At 44.7% G+C, this 16,994-nt stretch overlaps 1 protein-coding gene across 1 annotated transcript; it reads right to left on the bottom strand.

Moving 5' to 3' along the window:
- Positions 1–1,120: 1,120 nt before the first annotated feature.
- On the bottom strand, positions 1,121–16,704 carry tmeff1b (transmembrane protein with EGF-like and two follistatin-like domains 1b; the record flags this gene model as incomplete). Its single annotated transcript, XM_084453922.1, has 9 exons — positions 1,121–1,205; positions 1,619–1,780; positions 1,926–2,049; positions 10,908–11,062; positions 11,349–11,436; positions 11,973–11,999; positions 14,392–14,521; positions 14,839–14,948; positions 16,548–16,704. The coding sequence occupies 9 exons, from the start codon at positions 16,702–16,704 to the stop codon at positions 1,121–1,123; spliced, it is 1,038 nt and encodes a 345-aa protein (XP_084310048.1).
- Positions 16,705–16,994: the final 290 nt, after the last annotated feature.

Raw genomic sequence — 16,994 nt, forward strand, 5'->3', positions numbered from 1 at the left:
GACAGTTAACATTCCTGATATGACTTGAGCACAGAGATGGATTTGATTAAGTGGACAGCCTGATTGACTTGACTTGTTTTTTTTAGAAAAAGATTATTTTTTACTGTACTACTGTAAATAGGACTGATCGTGCCTTTTTTAATGCCTTCATTGTGCCTTAATATTTTGACCGTGCGTATATGTTCGTTCCATCCCTCCCTCCCTCCCTCCCTCCCTCCCTCCCTCCCTCCATCCCTCCATCCCTCCATTCCTCCATCCATCCATCCATCCATCGTAGACTCTTTGGCGCCCTCTACTGGGTTCTATCACCAGACACACAGACCATGTCTTTAATAGTGTATGTACTGGACTGGGACTGGGGGTCCAGCTGACGGAGAGATGGGATAATTAAAGAGAGGAATCAACCGGTTAGTTTGGAACATTAGTTTGGAACCAATTTAATTACTACTCACTATTATTTCATCACTAAACACAGGTTCACAGCACATGCAATTAGGAAGATCTACCATAAAATTAGCTTACTTAAAGACTATTCTTCCATCGACAACAGCAATAACAACAACAACAGCAACAACAGCAACAACAACAACAACAGTCAATGGTCAACACTGGGGCATCAGGTAAACAAACAAATTATAAAAACATTTAAATAATCGTCAAGTTAAAAAGATTTCTTCCCTGGAATGGTAATATTAAGTAAACTAGTGGTACACCTCATCAGCGTACCTCCTTATAGAAAAACAGCATTTGGTATTTAGGTATTTCGTACAAAAGTGAAGGTAGGGGAAGATTGAGTGAGGCTGTAGAGGGTGAGTGAGATCTAGAGGGGTCCATAAAGAGTGCCCGTGCTGTAGGAAATGGTGTCTACTGCATCGCAGTTCAAAGAGACAGGGGGTGGGAAACTGTCTGCCCTCTTTCTGCCTGTTGAAAAAAATAAATAGAAAGTACAACGCTGCAGCATTCTGGCAAAAGTGAAGGCTGCACTTGTCCAGAGGACAAGATCAAAATAAGGCCCTGATAAAATCGAGAGAAAAAAAGTCTGTTCAAAAGAGGCACAAAACAACCGATATCAAAATGCAGTCCTCGTGGTACCAAAATGCGTAGAAAATGACACAGGAAGTTACATCATCCTGGAGGAAGTCCCGGAGGGGAAGTGACCTAGGTGTTGCTTCTGTCTCCGCCCCCTCTTGTTCTTATTACACCTCCTGTTCAACGAGAATAACGCATCAGTTAAGAGCCGTCTCGTATATATAACATCATTCACGTTCATGAAATAACAGAGCACAGAAGTTAATCAAGAGTGTACCCACTCTTCCCCTCTAACTCAATTTCAGGCATACCACAGCATCTTGTGTAGGCCTGGCTAGTTTACCCTTTACAGCCATAATCCCATGTTGTTGCCACTGGCCGGTTGTTTGGAGTAGTGCAACAACAACAGCCCTGAATTCCGACCATGTGTTTTGATTTTCAAAGTCGTGTTAGCGAACAGATCTAACACAGAGCTTGCTAGCCGGGTATGCGTGGCGCTTCTTCACCAACTCTGAATCATGGCTTTAATCTCCTTCATCTTAGTTCACTGTCTCTTTACAACAGCGGTGGATGATTAGAGTGGCCTTACCTGGTGAAGCACATGACCACAGCCACGATGACGGCTATCTGGACAGCCCCTATGATGGCCGCTATAAGGACGTAGTGCAGCTTCTGGCCACTAGGGACAACGTACAGGATGTTGAAGTCCTGGATCTCCTCGCACTGCAGACCCCCGTAGCCTGACTCACACCTAATGAAGAAGGTGTGGGGGTGTGGGGGGCACACAAAGTTAGACACACACTACATACAGTAGCTAACAGGCTGTCAAGCCTACCAGTCTAGCCTACAGAGTCATGGAGATAGGACAGAGAAGAGAACCAATCAGGTGATCTTACCGGCAGGTGGGGAAGTTCTCTATCATCTCACATTGGCCGTGCTCACAGTACTGGGCGTAGTCATCTGGGCAGGGGGCGGGACTTCCTCCACGCACTCTCTCCTCTTGAACTGATATTGATGGGTCTGTTGAGGATAGCAGGAGCAGGAAGTACTTCAGCAAACATACTGTATATGATACTGTATACTGTATATGACACTGATAACGAGAGCAAGTCAGTCACTGAGGCACTGGGGATTGAAAATTGATGCCCGCCTGGGGTTTAACCACCCCAAGTTCTCCCACACAACTTTCCTCCTCCATTCCATACACTGGCTCCCTGTAGCAGCTCGGATCCAGTTTAAAACTCTGGTACTAGCCTACTGGGCAATGAAAGGAAACGCTCCCTCCAGGCCATAGTCAGGCCCTACACCCCCTCCCGACCCGTCACTCCGAGGCCCCTGCAGTCGATCGACGCGGTCACGGCTCCTCTCTGTCCTGGCCCCGCAGTGGTGGAATGAACTGCCCACTGACATCAGAGTCGCTGCCATTCTTTCGTGGCAAGCTGAAAACTCATCTCTTCAAGAAGTACGACCACGATCCTCCCTCTTAAGCATAGTATTTTTAGATTGCTATTCTTGCACTTTGCCTTTAGCACTGGATTAGTAGCTCTACTTACTAGCTCTTATTCACTTGTTTTAGAAAGGAGTTGCACTTGTGAGTTCTGGCAAGTACTGTAGTAGGACATTTGCTTTTCTTACGTTAAATATATTGTAAGTCGCTTTGGATAAATGCATCAGCTAAATGACTGTAATGTAATGTAATGCAGTAATGGATCTCAGAGGGCCTGAATTTGCTGGAGCAAAGCTGGTCAGATCAAGGGAAATTTATGTTTTTGTTTTTGCTTTGTGGGTTTTGGGCCCTCAGACTCACATCCATGACTAAACATATGAAGGAGACAGGAGAACATCCTGACTGTGTGTGTGTGTGTGTGTGTGTGTGTGTGTGTGTGTGTGTGTGTGTGTGTGTGTGTGTGTGTGTGTGTGTGTGTGTGTGTGTGCGTGCGTGCGTGTGTGCGTGCGGGTGTGTGTGTGTGGTACTGAAGAGACAGCCTTACCAAAAAGATCAGGCTTGCTTTTCACCACATCCTCCTTCTTCCCTTTCTCTGCAAACAGAAATAAATGATTGTTTATGAGAAAGCATCATACATCTACCATCACATCAATAAAGGATTAGCACATACCATACATATGAAAGCATGCACATTGTTTGATGATGTTATCAGTTATGGGTTCTTCAGCCGTTAAAAGTTGTAGAGATAAGATCAATGTGTGTCTGTGTGTGTCTGTGGTGTGTGTTTATGTGTGTGGCCTCATAACTGAGATCCCTGTTCCAACAGAGCCCAAAGGCTGGAGCAGTGGCACAATTATATTAACATCCATCACATTACTGTCCTGCAGCCTCTGTCCTGGAGAACTAGCTCAGTATTAACCCTACTCCACACTGTCAGTTACCCCTACTCTAGCTCACAGCAGACACACTGTCAGTTACCCCTACTCTAGCTCATAGCAGACACACTATCAGTTACCCCTACTCTAGCTCATAACAGAAGCAGACATACTGTCAGTTACCTCTACTCTACAGGGGTTAGGCCGTACTGTGTGTTCAGTACTGTCATGATGCACTCACTGGATGTGTGTTTTTTTTTTTTTTTGCAATTGTACAATAAATTCAATCGATCAATAATAATAATGCCGGATAGGCTGGGAAATATTGTCATGGGTAGGAGTATTCACCTCGGGACGTTTTGCACCTCTAGTGTTGGGCATTAGAGCTCCTAGCCCTGCTAGTCAACACTGATACCAGTCAGAACCACAGGCCTCCTAGCCCTGCTAGCCTACACTGATACCAGTCAGAACCACAGGCCTCCTAGCCCTGCTAGCCTACACTGATACCAGTCAGAACCACAGGCCTCCTAGCCCTGCTAGCCTACACTGATACCAGTCAGAACCACAGGTCTCCTAGCCTTGCTAGTCAACACTGATACCAGTCAGAACCACAGGCCTCCTAGCCCTGCTAGCCTACACTGATACCAGTCAGAACCACAGGCCTCCTAGCCCTGCTAGCCTACACTGATACCAGTCAGAACCACAGGCCTCCTAGCCCTGCTAGCCTACACTGATACCAGTCAGAACCACAGGCCTCCTAGCCTTGCTAGTCAACACTGATACCAGTCAGAACCACAGGCCTCCTAGCCCTGCTAGCCTACACTGATACCAGTCAGAACCACAGGTCTCCTAGCCTTGCTAGTCAACACTGATACCAGTCAGAACCACAGGCCTCCTAGCCCTGCTAGCCTACACTGATACCAGTCGGACCAGTCAGAACCACAGGCCTCCTAGCCCTGCCAGAATGACGGACAGTTCTGGTGATGTGTGTGAGCAGCACGTCACTGCAGAGCTGGCTGGAATCAGGACTGTAATAGAGGAGGGTCACATGACGGGAGAGAGGGATGAACTGGAGGAGAGGGCCATGTTAGGATGTACGTAGAACGACACAGTCTAGCCATGCATCACCATAATGTTTGTGTGTATGTGTGTGTGTGTGTGTGAGAGAGAGAGAGAGAGAGAGAGAGAGAGAGAGAGAGAATGCGTCTGCCCAGTCAGCAGAAGGCTCCTAGCAGTAATTCAGGGGTGAAGGTTTTTTTTTATGGGCATATGGTTGCCTGACTAATAGTCTTGTTCAAAAACATATCAGGAAACACAACACCGCCATAACTCTCTGTGAACCCATAACGCCACCATAACTCTCTGTGATTGATGTAAATATGGTTGGCGTTTCTGCAAGTTGCTATATTTCTCCTTCTATAGGAGCAAATGAGTCCAGTAATATATATTACTAAACAGTCAACCATACCTGATAATTGTACTGGCTTTATAGTCTAAAATTAAATGTTGCCAGACATTTTCTTGTGTTTCTTTTTGGGACCAAACTAGGTGTGCGTGTGTGGATTCTGTGATACATATTTAATGAGACACGAGGGAACCTGTCAGCATGGCCGATGAATTCTTTATGTAGGAGGTCATAAAGTTACCCCCCTAGCCTTGGTTCCACCAGAAACACAGTAACACGCTCTGATAGGTTTTACAGGTCAAACAGCTCAACGGTGTAGAGAAGCTTGTCAGCGGGTCTGATTAATTCTTTATGTAGGGGGCCATAAAGTCACCCCCGACCTGGTAATGTTTCACCACAAACACAGAGACTCTGCTGTCTATTCTTCTCGGTTTTGATTGGAAGCCAGATAAACACAGTGCTGATATACAACTCAACTACTCTGTCTGCATCAGCGAAGGTTCTAGAGGCCAGTCTCTCTACTGTGTGGGAGTTAAAGGAATGTTATTGCTTACGCTTACTTCATTTAAGATTACATATTGCTCTTGCTTGCTTTTAAATGAAGTACCTGTATATTGCTTTTGCCTATGGTTGCATAGCAGACTAGGAGGTGAGTTATGTCTGTACCCCAGCCTCTGTCTCTCTCCTGCCCTTGGGTGCTGTGGCCAGTTGTTTTTTGTTTTATGTTCCGAAGAAACCAAAACAAGCCAAGCTCATCTCCTGACTTGTTGATCCTTTTTATACCAATCATGAATCAGCATTTTTGTCTTATCTAATTGTATATATGTCTCTGACTGGGACTACCCTGGTCAGAGAAAAGGTTCTCACTGCACTCTTTCTCTCTCCATGCATCATGTAAGATACATACAGTACACCAGAAATACTGATGCTCTGCACAAGTTCTCCTTAATGATTATTAAGGATGGTTGGATTAATTACTTCAATGATCTCAAGATTGGAATATTAATTTATTTTTTATTACTGTAGCCTCTCTTCCTTTCCCGATCTCTCCTCCCTTCCTTCTGCTCATAGAGAGGTGTTTCCTTCCTTCCTTCCTTCCTTCTTCCCTCCCTCCCTCCCTCCTCTTCTAAAAGAAGAGAGAGGTCTCCCTGGGGGGCTGAGAGACCAATCATCCTAACATCTGATCTGAGACCAGTCATCCTAAAATCTGATCTGAGACAGTCATCCTAACGTGCCCCATATCTCAAGGCAGCAGCATCCAGGTCAGCTCCTCATACAGTATACATGAGCAGCAAAAAGCCCAGGTCTGGAGATGCACCCTGGACTTATGTAGTATACAGTATTGCTGTATAATGCTGTAGAAAGAAAGGAGAGTCCCAGGGAGATACTGTAGCAAGCAGCCAGTCATGTTGTCAGCTATCTATCTATCTATCTATCTATCTATCTATCTATCTATCTATCTATCTATCTATCTATCTATCTATCTATCTATCTATCTATATATCTACTGTCTGTCTGTCTGTCTGTCTGTCTGTCTGTCTGTCTGTCTGTCTGTCTCTCTCAGTATCTAGATCTAGTATGTGATGACATAATCTTACATGTCATCCCTCACTCTGTTTCTGCCCGTCTCTCTCTCTCTCTCTCTCTCTCTCTCTCTCTCTCCATCTAGTATCTGAAGACACGATGACATCATCTCTCTGATCGTCTCTCTGATTTCCAGCTGTCCTGTCAGATCTCAGTTCCATCATGCTGACAAGAGCTGCTCATCATGATACAGTCTACCAGCACTGCGCTCGGGGACTGTGTGTGTGTGTGTGTGTGTGTGTGTGTATGTGTGTGAGTGAGAGAGAGAGAGAGAGGAGAGAGATAGAGAGAGAGAGAGAGAAACAGAAAGAGAGAGAGAAAGAGAGAGAGAGAGAGAGAGAGAGTGCATCTCTCTCTGACCTGTAGCATTAACCACCTCCTCTAATTAGGGGCCAGGCAGCGTAGCTGCCGGAACCCTATTGTATTTGCCTATATTATTATTGGGGGCCAAGCAGCGAAGCTGCGTAGGCCACCACTAAGTTTCTACCTTTTCTTATTTCTTTATTATTATTCCTCTGCCATTGTAGTCTATGGCAGCCCATAGAAGCTTATGGTAGAAAGTTATGAAAATTGGCACACTCATTCGGGACAGTGCCCTGACCCTCCTCACCAAGTCTCATGTCCACACCTCACCCTCTCTAGCGCCACCAACGTGTCAAAGTTGGAGGTGCATTTATGCATGCAGCTTTTCTTCAGCAAGTCCAATTTTCAAACTTCAGGTGTCTTTCAATTCCTTGGCTTAAGCCGGATTCAACGCACTATATGACGTCATTGTGGCCATCTTGGCTTCTCCGCCATTTTGAATGATGTGCAAAACCCTTAAAATGTATCTCCTCCTAGGAACTTTCACCAATCTGCACGGACATCGGTGGATGTCATCTATACACCAATGTCTACAAAGGATGTACAGGGATTTTTGATTATCCATTGCGTTCGCTCGTGACAGCCAATCAAAATTGGCAGAAAAGCTGGAAAACAGGAACAGGGATCATATCTCAGTAATGTTTTAATCCATCAAAACCACATTTGGCACACTCATCCGGGACATATCCATGACATCTGTCACCAAGCCTCATGTTGACATCTAGTGCACTCTAGCGCCACCAGCGTGTCAAAGTTGGAGTTGCGTTTATGCCAGTAACTTTTGAACTGTATGTCCAATCTTCAAAATTATGGTAGCAATGGATTCCCTGGCTCATGCTGAGTTCAAAACACCCCATGGTTTCATTATTACTTCATTTGTTTGATTGCAGAATGAAAGGAACACTTTTTGTCCTCTGCACAATTTCACCAGTTTCAGAGGTTTTTGGAAAAAGTCACACATTTTCTAAACTGCCATCCCTCTTCTAATTCTCACAGCTCATACACATTTTATATATCAAAACGTTCACACGACTCTTGGGATTCATAAAATCAAAAAATCTAAGCTCTTCGATATATATTTTTCACTCTGTGACAGTTCGAATAATGACTCCCCCCCCTCCATTGAAATCAATGGAGCCACGCTCTAGAAAATCTCTCTTCGCTCTAGAATCTCTAACTGTTTCTAACTCTTCACCTCTCCTACACTTCTGAAGACCGAAGGACATTTTATACATGGAAATGTTCGCGTGATTGTCTGGATTCTGAAGAAGTAAATAGTTGAGCTATGCTATGTATACTTTTCGCTGTGTGCCAATTTAAACAACGACACCCCCCCCTCTCACTCTACCGAGAGGAAGCAACCCTACCAGGTGATATTAATTAAGTGCTCAGGACTCAGACACACGGGGTTAGGGAAGGCTCACATACCTTGTGGACTAGGGTGGTTCACCTTCGCAACAGCCTGCGTAGCACAGTAGTTAGCGTGTCGGCCTTGCAAGCAGCAGGTACAGAGATCGAATCCCGTTCAACCATATGTCTGACTTCCGAAAATCTCGGGCCCATCCTTGACCCTTGTCAAACATGTCACCACGTCAGTCTAGCTGATTCCTTGTCTGCTTGCAGTTAAACAGCTTGGCCCCCACATTCCTGCTTGCAGGTATATTTATTATTATTATTCTCCATCTTCCACTGAAGTCTAACTTCCCGTGGACAAAAAATCGCCAAAATTTGCACAAAGCTCCAGTCCTATACCCAAAGTCCTCAACCTGCATTGTAGGTCAATAAACCTGAAGGTGGCGCTACAGCAACAGTCTAAAGTTTAAAACATAAAAAAAATCATAACAAATCAGCCATAGGTGCTATCACTGTAAAACCACCACGTGAATGTAGTCCCAAGTGAGACAAAACTTTCATACGCTTTGACCTTGCAGGAATTTTGAAGTCCATCACTCTGATTTCTTCATAAACTGTAAAACCTATCAAACCTATCTCCTCCCACATTTTTTGTTCAATTGACACCAAAATCGATCTACTGTATCTTCAGACTGTCCTTACCAAACGATCCTCACAGATTTTTGAAATATGAAAAATAGAGCCCACAGCACTTCAAAAAGTTTTACTGTTAACAGTTCTGTATAGTTCCTATTAATTCTCGCCAAATCAATGTCTGATCATCCTCATAAAGAGTGACAACATTGGCCACATATCCAAGATGTAGTATGATTTTTTTCAGAATTTTATCTCAAAAATTGAATTTTTAAAAATATGTTTAATTCTGTCCTCTACAACCAACACTTCATACAGAGAAAACTACATTACCCACAATCCAACGCAAGCTCCACGAATCTGAGACATCGCTGTTGGCAACCCTACCCAACCCCCGCCGAGGACTACAATGACTAAATTGATTGATTGGCAACTGACTGAGTACACAGCTGCTGAAGTTAATGTTCAATTATGAAAAAAAAAAGCTAACAAAACCTGTAACACACATTTTTCAATCAATTAATACTAAAGTTGCTACACTGGATCTTCAAACTGTCATTCACAAACTCATTGACCAGATTATTGAATTATCAAAATTGAGCTTACAATGCATTAAAATGTTTTACTTATTATTATTATTCTCCATCTTCCACTGAAGTCTAACTTCCTGTGGACAAAAAATCACAAAAATGTGCACATAGCTCCAGTACTAAACCCAAAGTCCTCAACCTGCATTGTAGATCAATAAACCTCAAGGTGGCGCTACAGCAAAAGTCTAAAGTTTAAAACTTTAAAAAATCATAACAAATCAGCCATAGGTGCCATCACAGTAAAACCACCACGTGAATGTAGGCCCAAGTGAGACAAAACTTTCATACACTCTGACCTTGCAGGAATCTTGATTATTATTATTATTCTCCATCTTCCACTGAAGTCTAACTTCCCGTGGACAAAAAATCACCAAGATTTGCACATAGCTCCAGTAGTATACCCAAAGTCCTCAACCTGCATTGTAGGTCAATAAACCTGAAGGTGGCGCTACAGCAACAGTCTAAAGTTTAAAACTTAAAAAAATCATAACAAATCAGCCATAGGTGCTATCACTGTAAAACCACCACGTGAATGTAGGCCCAAGTGAGACAAAACTTTCATACGCTTTGACCTTGCAGGAATTTTGAAGTCCATCACTCTGATTTCTTCATAAACTGTAAAACCTATCAAACCTATCTCCTCCCACATTTTTAGTTCAATTGACACCAAAATTGATCTACTGTATCTTCAGACTGTCCTCACCAAACGATCCTCACAGATTTTTGAAATATGAAAAATTGAGCCCACAGCACATCAATTTTTTTTACTGTTAACAGTTCTGTATATAGTTCCTATTAATTCTCGCCAAATCAATGTCTGATTGTCCTCATAAAAAGTGACAACATTAGCCACATATCCAAGATGTAGTATGATTTTTTTTGAGAATTTTATCTCAAAAATTGATTTTTTTAAAATATGTTTAATTCTGTCCTCTGAAACCAACACTTCATACAGAGAAAACTACGTTACCCATAATCCAACACAAGCTCCACGAATCGGAGACATCGCTGTTGGCAACCCTACCCAACCCCCGCCGAGGACTACAATGACTAAATTGATTGATTGGCAACTGACTGAGTACACAGCTGCTGAAGTTAATGTTCAATTATGAAGAAAAGCAAACAAAACCTGTAAAAATTAATAAACATATCTCATCCAACATTTTTCAATCAATTAACACCAAACTTGCTACACTGGATCTTCAGACTGTAATTCACAAACTCATTGACCATTGTTGAATTATCAAAATCGAGCTTACAACGCATCAAAATGTTTTACAAATGTTTTACGATACGAATGTACAAAATGAACATTGGAATGTCAACTTTCTTGTTGTCCTATTCTCTCGCTTATTGCTCCTAAACTTGTCGGAAATTGCCTGGCCCCGCCTCATCGCTGCGAAGCAGCTTTAATTATATATGTTATGGAATACGAAACTAGGGACACCTTGTCATTTCTGGGGCCCAAAGAGTTCTGATTTCAGACAAAGGAGGGGAGGGTAGTTCCCTGTGTGTGTGTGTGTGTGTGTGTGTGTGTGTGTGTGTGTGTGTGTGTGTGTGTGTGTGTGTGTGTGTGTGTGTGTGTGTGTGTGTGTGTGTGTGCGCGCATGTGCGTAGCTCTGCCTTACCTTTCATTGAGCAGCGTCCCACGTGTTTGATGTCGATCTTGAGCTGCTTGAGGCAGGAGGCCTCGCGGACGTGACAGGGCGTCTCGTAGGAGTTACCGTCTGTCCCACACACAGGGTTGTCATTGTGGCCGTTGCACACGATGTTACACATACACCTGAACCCACACACACACACACGTTACACAATGTTACAGAGAGAGAACTGAACACACACCTGAACACAGAGAGAACCGACAAACATTTAACATTCATCTTTAAAAGACAAGACAGTTTCCTTGCCCACCAGTGATCAACCGATCCCGTATGCTTATCTTGTGTTATATTTCCTGTCAGTTGTCTTTCATGTCTTTTTCACTGACTTTCCGTCTGATGTAAATTTCGATGGACAATAAAGTTGTCTGTACCAGCAGAGCAGTAGGTGCTGAGAGTTTGTGTACTCACAGCACATCCTCAGAGTCCTCGTCACACTCTGCTCCGAACCGGCAGCTGCCACACTTGGACACCTTCTTCCCTTGGCCAGAGCCCTCCTCTTCAGGACAGAGAGAGAGAGAGAGAGAGACAGTCAGACACGCATGTCATTTAGGCTCTCAATGGAGAGGAGAGGACATAAAGTCATTTTTCACATAAAGAATTTGAAAAATCTCCACAGTAAGATCTGGGTTCAAAGCGGGCTTTAGAAAGCTGTCCGTTTTGTTTTGCTAGTTTCGGAGGACCATCGTAAATTTTCAGGCTGCAAATTTTCCCCAGATTCAAAAGCTACCTGCACCGGGAACGATATGAACTCATTGATAAAGCGAAACGTACTGTATAAACTCTCCTAAAAAGGACCATATTTTCAAAATCCCTACGGGAAAACTTAACGTGATTTTCTGCAGAGAACCAGAAACAATGCAACTTCTGTTAGTGCCGACAGTATGGCAATGCGACCGGGGCTTTCCATGGCCTTCATACTGATGATTGTGGACTCTCAGAGTTGCTGCTGTGACCAGTCACTGAGCGTGCAGCAGTGCACCCTGGGGTGGATCTAAGCCTCAGAAGGAGGAAGTGGGAGTCAGAGTGCTGTACCTGCGTCTCCTGATCCTGAACCTCCTTCTGAAAGTAACAGAGGAGATGAGTTAGTTACAGGGAGGTGGATCTGTTTCCCAATCATACAAAGGACATGACTTTAATTGAGTGGAAATGCAAGAGGTTAATCTGAATTGCATTTGGACACCAACGCTGGCTGTTATGAAGGCTCAGATGTTAGTATAATTTGAGTAATTAAATTTAGCATAAAATAAATTTGATTAGTAGAATAATTTTAGTGTAAGTAAGTAAGTACATTTTATTTATAAAGCACTTCTCCAGAGAGGACTCACAAAGTGCTTCACACAGGTTAAAATGCATACAAACATTCAAGAAAAATAAACACAGGAAACAGGACAACAGTCATAAACATACAGTCAAATTAAATCAACAAATGCCTGTCTAAACAGAAACGTTTTTAGCTGCTTCTTAAAAATGTCCACAGAGGCTGCAGCTCTCAAGTCCTGGGGAAGAACATTCCACGGTCTGGGTGCCACAGACTCAAAGGCTCTGTGACCTCTGGTCTTAAGCCTGGTTCGAGGGACAACCAACAGTGCTTGGTCAGCAGACCTCAGTGACCTGCTGGGAGCATGTGCATGGAGCAGGTCAGATACTGTCTACAGGCGCCTGACCATGTAGGGCTCTATACGTAATTACAAAACCTTGAACTGGATCCTGAAATTAACTGGAAGCCAGTGCAAGGAGGCCAGGACAGGAGTAATATGAGAAGTTCTGCTGGACCGGGTCAACAGACTGGCGGTGGGATGCTTTGCTGAGACAAGTAAAAAGAGAATTACAATAATCCGGGCATGATGAGACACAGGCATGGATAATCGTTCATACCTCAGAGTGAGATACAATGGGTCTGAGTTTTGCCATGTTTCTTAGGTGAAAAACGCATGTACGGGTCAGGGACTTGATGTGCTTGTCAAGGTGCATAGCCTGATCAAAAATGACACAGAGGCCGAGTGTACCAGTCCCTCCCCCGGCCCAGTATCATTTATCCTTCAGACATAGTTTAGATACGCCCCCCCCCCCATTCGTATTGGTTTGTTATTTTCTTTATTTCATTGTTTGATTGGTTTGTTGTGTAGAGTGAAGCGTCATTGTCTAGCACCGCTGCAGAACCGTATATAGATTCTGGAAATGTGCTTCACGTTCTCTTGCTCATGTGCTTTACGTTCTCTTGCTCATGTGCTTCACGTTCTCTTGCTCGTCGAACTCCAGATGTTATTAGTCAGGGGAGGATGTATACAGTCTTGCCTACAGTATAGAGCTAAGTAGCAAATAGTTTATCTGAGTAACCAAAGCCTCGGATACACTAGAAGACTAGAAGACTTTCAGGGAGAAGATTATGAAGTGACTGGGTGTATACACTAGACGACTGGCTTCTGCTGATTTTTGTATGACAACTGAAAAACTGGGTATCGCACATTTAACGACTGGACGCGTTTACACTACATGAGTGCGTCCAGAATCTGCTAAAAAATATCAAACTTGTTTGATATGCTCTGACTCGCTCCGACTCGGATCGGGAGAAGTCTCTTCTCATCATACACTTACACATTTAAATCTGTACCCCTCATACATTTACAGATTTCTGTGCCAAATTGCCACTCCGACTACCCCCAACTAGTGCAGACTGCTGCCGACTAGGACAGACTCGGCAGGATTGTGAATCGTGTATAAAATCGGGCATAATATCTTGTAGTGTATCCTCATCTTAACAGTTCAGACAGTCGTTAGGTGCTTACAGTCAGGGAGTGGAGTGATCTGCAGATAGCTAAGATACAGCACACGTTTTACAGCGTATCTGAGCTAAAGAGCTCACTGACTGTGCTAGCAAAAGTACGGAATTCGACATAGTTTGGCGGGAGCCCCGTGGAGCGGCCGACGGGAGCAGTCATTGGACAACACAGAGGACCATCGCAGATCGCCAGCTTCCGCTCTATTTATTTAGTAGTTTAGGCCATAGTAGTTATAGGACATTTAGACATAGGATAATTGTTTAATGTATACGTTTATTGTGTTTAGTTTGTTCTGTTTATTAAAGTTATTATTGATTGTTCCCCAGCCCCCGAAGTCATTGTCCACATAATTGTTCACGCCATAGAGGGCCGTCTGGTGATGGTGGCCAGCCCCTTTTAGTTTAGTTCAGTTTAGTTTTGGTATATATATTAGTTAGTTAGATATAATAATATAATATAGGATTTAGTATGGGTAAAATAGGATTCTACAGCCCTCCCTAATTGGTAGCCCTGGCTACACTGGCCCTTAGTAGCTGTATCTTAGCAAAAAAGAGAGATGTGGAATCCAAGTCTCCTTAGTCATTTTGAACTATGTGCCTGTGTTTTAGCACAAAAGAAAAGAAATGGGAGGCTTCTCTAAAGGGACACTGCGTTAGCGTCTTGACCCTAACCTGCGTAACAGGCTCCCTGGGTCACCATGGAGATGGCCCTCTGCTGCTTGCACGCCGCCCGCTGCAGGTAGCACTCGTTCTGGTAGGTGTCTCCGTTTGATCCACACACCGGTATGTACTTCTTATTGCACTGGGGAAGGAAGGGAGACGCGTCATTATCACAACACGTTCATAACCACATGACACATGGGGATTGTCTGTGAGAAAACAAGACGTTCTCTTTGAAGACAAGGGTGCCATGGGGCCACATGGGCACACATTCTAATATTACTTGTGGAAAAGTGATAGACAAAGAGAGAGAGAAACCTTTGACTTTATAGACCTAGGCACAATGAATCGCTGTATCACATAGTCCATTGACAGGCCGGCCACTGGCCCCACAGCCAATCAGATCCACGACTGGAGGGTGGACTGCAGGCGAGTCACTGAGCGAGTTCTGTTACTCACCTGGAACTGACAGGCACATTTGAGGTGGGCTCCGTTCTCTCTGCAGGTCCCTCCGAACCGGCACGTCCCAGCGTCACACACTCTCAGGTCACTCTTCTTCTCAGGGAGATCTGAGAGAAAGAGAGAGAGAGAGAGAGAGGGGGGGGGGGGAGAAAGAGAGAGAGGGGGGGAGGGAGGGGCAGAGAGAGAGCGGGAGAGAGAGAGAGACAGAAAGAGAGAGAGAGAGGGAGAGAGACAGAAAGAGAGAGAGATAGGGGGGGGGAACAGAGAGAGAGAGAAGTTAAACTGGTACACTCTCCCGTGACCAGCCCCTGCCTATAGGCTTGTCTCCAGCCTGCCACTTAACAGGCTAGCCTCTGATCTGAGGATCACACACACACACACACACACACACACACACACACACACACACACCACAAGATCTAGGCCTAAACACTGTGTGCTATGCTAGGCTAACCTTTTAAATAATGGGTGAGCAGCCTATTTTAGTACCAATGTGGTCACAATGACATACTAATGCATGTGTGTCATCACCCAGGACCTACATAATGTCTACTGACTCAGCAGATCAGGTGACCAGAGGCGGTCAGGACCTAAAACCTCCCTGTAATTAAGAAATACTACCCAGGGACTAGAACAGACTTCCTCTCGGCCTATATATAGTCTAGACTAGTGCAGGGAAGGCCAGATATAGGCCAGGGCTAGAGTAGGCCATCTGACTACAGCTAGCTAGACTACAGTCCGATAAAGATACTGGGACCCGGGGTGGTCCCATTACTTCCCAGCCACCCAGGTCCCCAAGACACCTAAGAACACCAGAGCAGGACGCCAGAAACTAAGAACTGTTAAGTACCTGTGGCCTGAGAACAGAGGCAAGGCCTGCCATGGGTCTCCACAGCTCATCACTCATCTAGCTCTAGGTCTTCTAGCCTGTGTCTCTATGGGTTGAGTGGTTACTAAGGCCTCAGCTGCCAGGCGTTCCGGGGTCGACTATGAGCTAATTATGGGATGTTTTCCCAGAGACAGACTATAGCGCGGGGAGTTAGAGTAGGGTGTGGACCGCAGGTAAAATATAGGTGCAAACCTGCAATACGGATATATGACACACACACACACACACACACACACAACACACACACACACGCACACATGCACACACGCACACACGCACACACACACCAATGCCCCAGAGACCTAAAAACCCCACCCCCATCACAATGACCCTGTAGGTTGGCCCAATCAATACAGGTCAGGGTTGAAGACCAGCATCTGACTCACTGATTGTGGGTTCTATAGAGAACCCTGGAGAACCCAAAACAACAGACCCCTGCAGGAAGCGGGGGACCAGAGTTGTCCATGGTGGAGCTATCAGTTTGCTCTGACATGACCACAGTCCTTCCCTACCCTACACCTGGACATCTCACTCTCTATCTCATTCAAATGATAATCAGAAACAACCCAGCTGTTGTATTTCAGTGTAGCTAACGTGGACCAAATTGCCATGAGGTTCTTTGTCTCGACCTAGCCAATTAGGCAGCAAGGACAAAGCTCGCCAGATGTTTTGAGTCAGAGGTTCTGTGAATGAATAACTTAGGCTAGGTTAACTCGCTGCTAGCCTGTTTCCAGACCATACAAAATAGCCACAGAAGAAGATGTGTATAAAAAATGCACTAATTTGTCAACTAAATGTGCTGTGTATTCTCACTCACCTAAACAGTCCTTCCCCTTCCCCGGCACGCATTCTCCGCTGTGGGGGTACGAGGTTCGAACCCCGGGCAGCGAGGAGACGAAGACGAGGCAGAGGACAGAGGAGAGGACACGGCCCGCCGAGGGTCCTTGGGACGGGGGGTAATGGCCAGCGGACATAATGCTAGCTACCTTGCGGTGCCGAAGACAGTAGAGATAGCGTCCGCTCCTCCAGGTCACAATTTCGGTGGCTAAAGTTCCAGTTTATCCTCTCATTCAACCCGGCTGCGAGATGGGCGGTGGGGGTGGAGAATGTGGTCAAAAACAACAGCGTTTTTAGCTAGCTAATCATCAATAGTTTTACCCGCTGATTTATGAGTACGGCTTCATTCTCGCAGAAAGGGGAATCTCCCGACACAGAAAAATAACAAACGACACCCAGTCAGCCAGGTTACCTCAGAATGGCCTAC

The sequence above is a fragment of the Borostomias antarcticus genome, assembly GCF_949987555.1.
Source record: "Borostomias antarcticus genome assembly, chromosome: 2".
NCBI lineage: Eukaryota > Metazoa > Chordata > Actinopteri > Stomiiformes > Stomiidae > Borostomias > Borostomias antarcticus.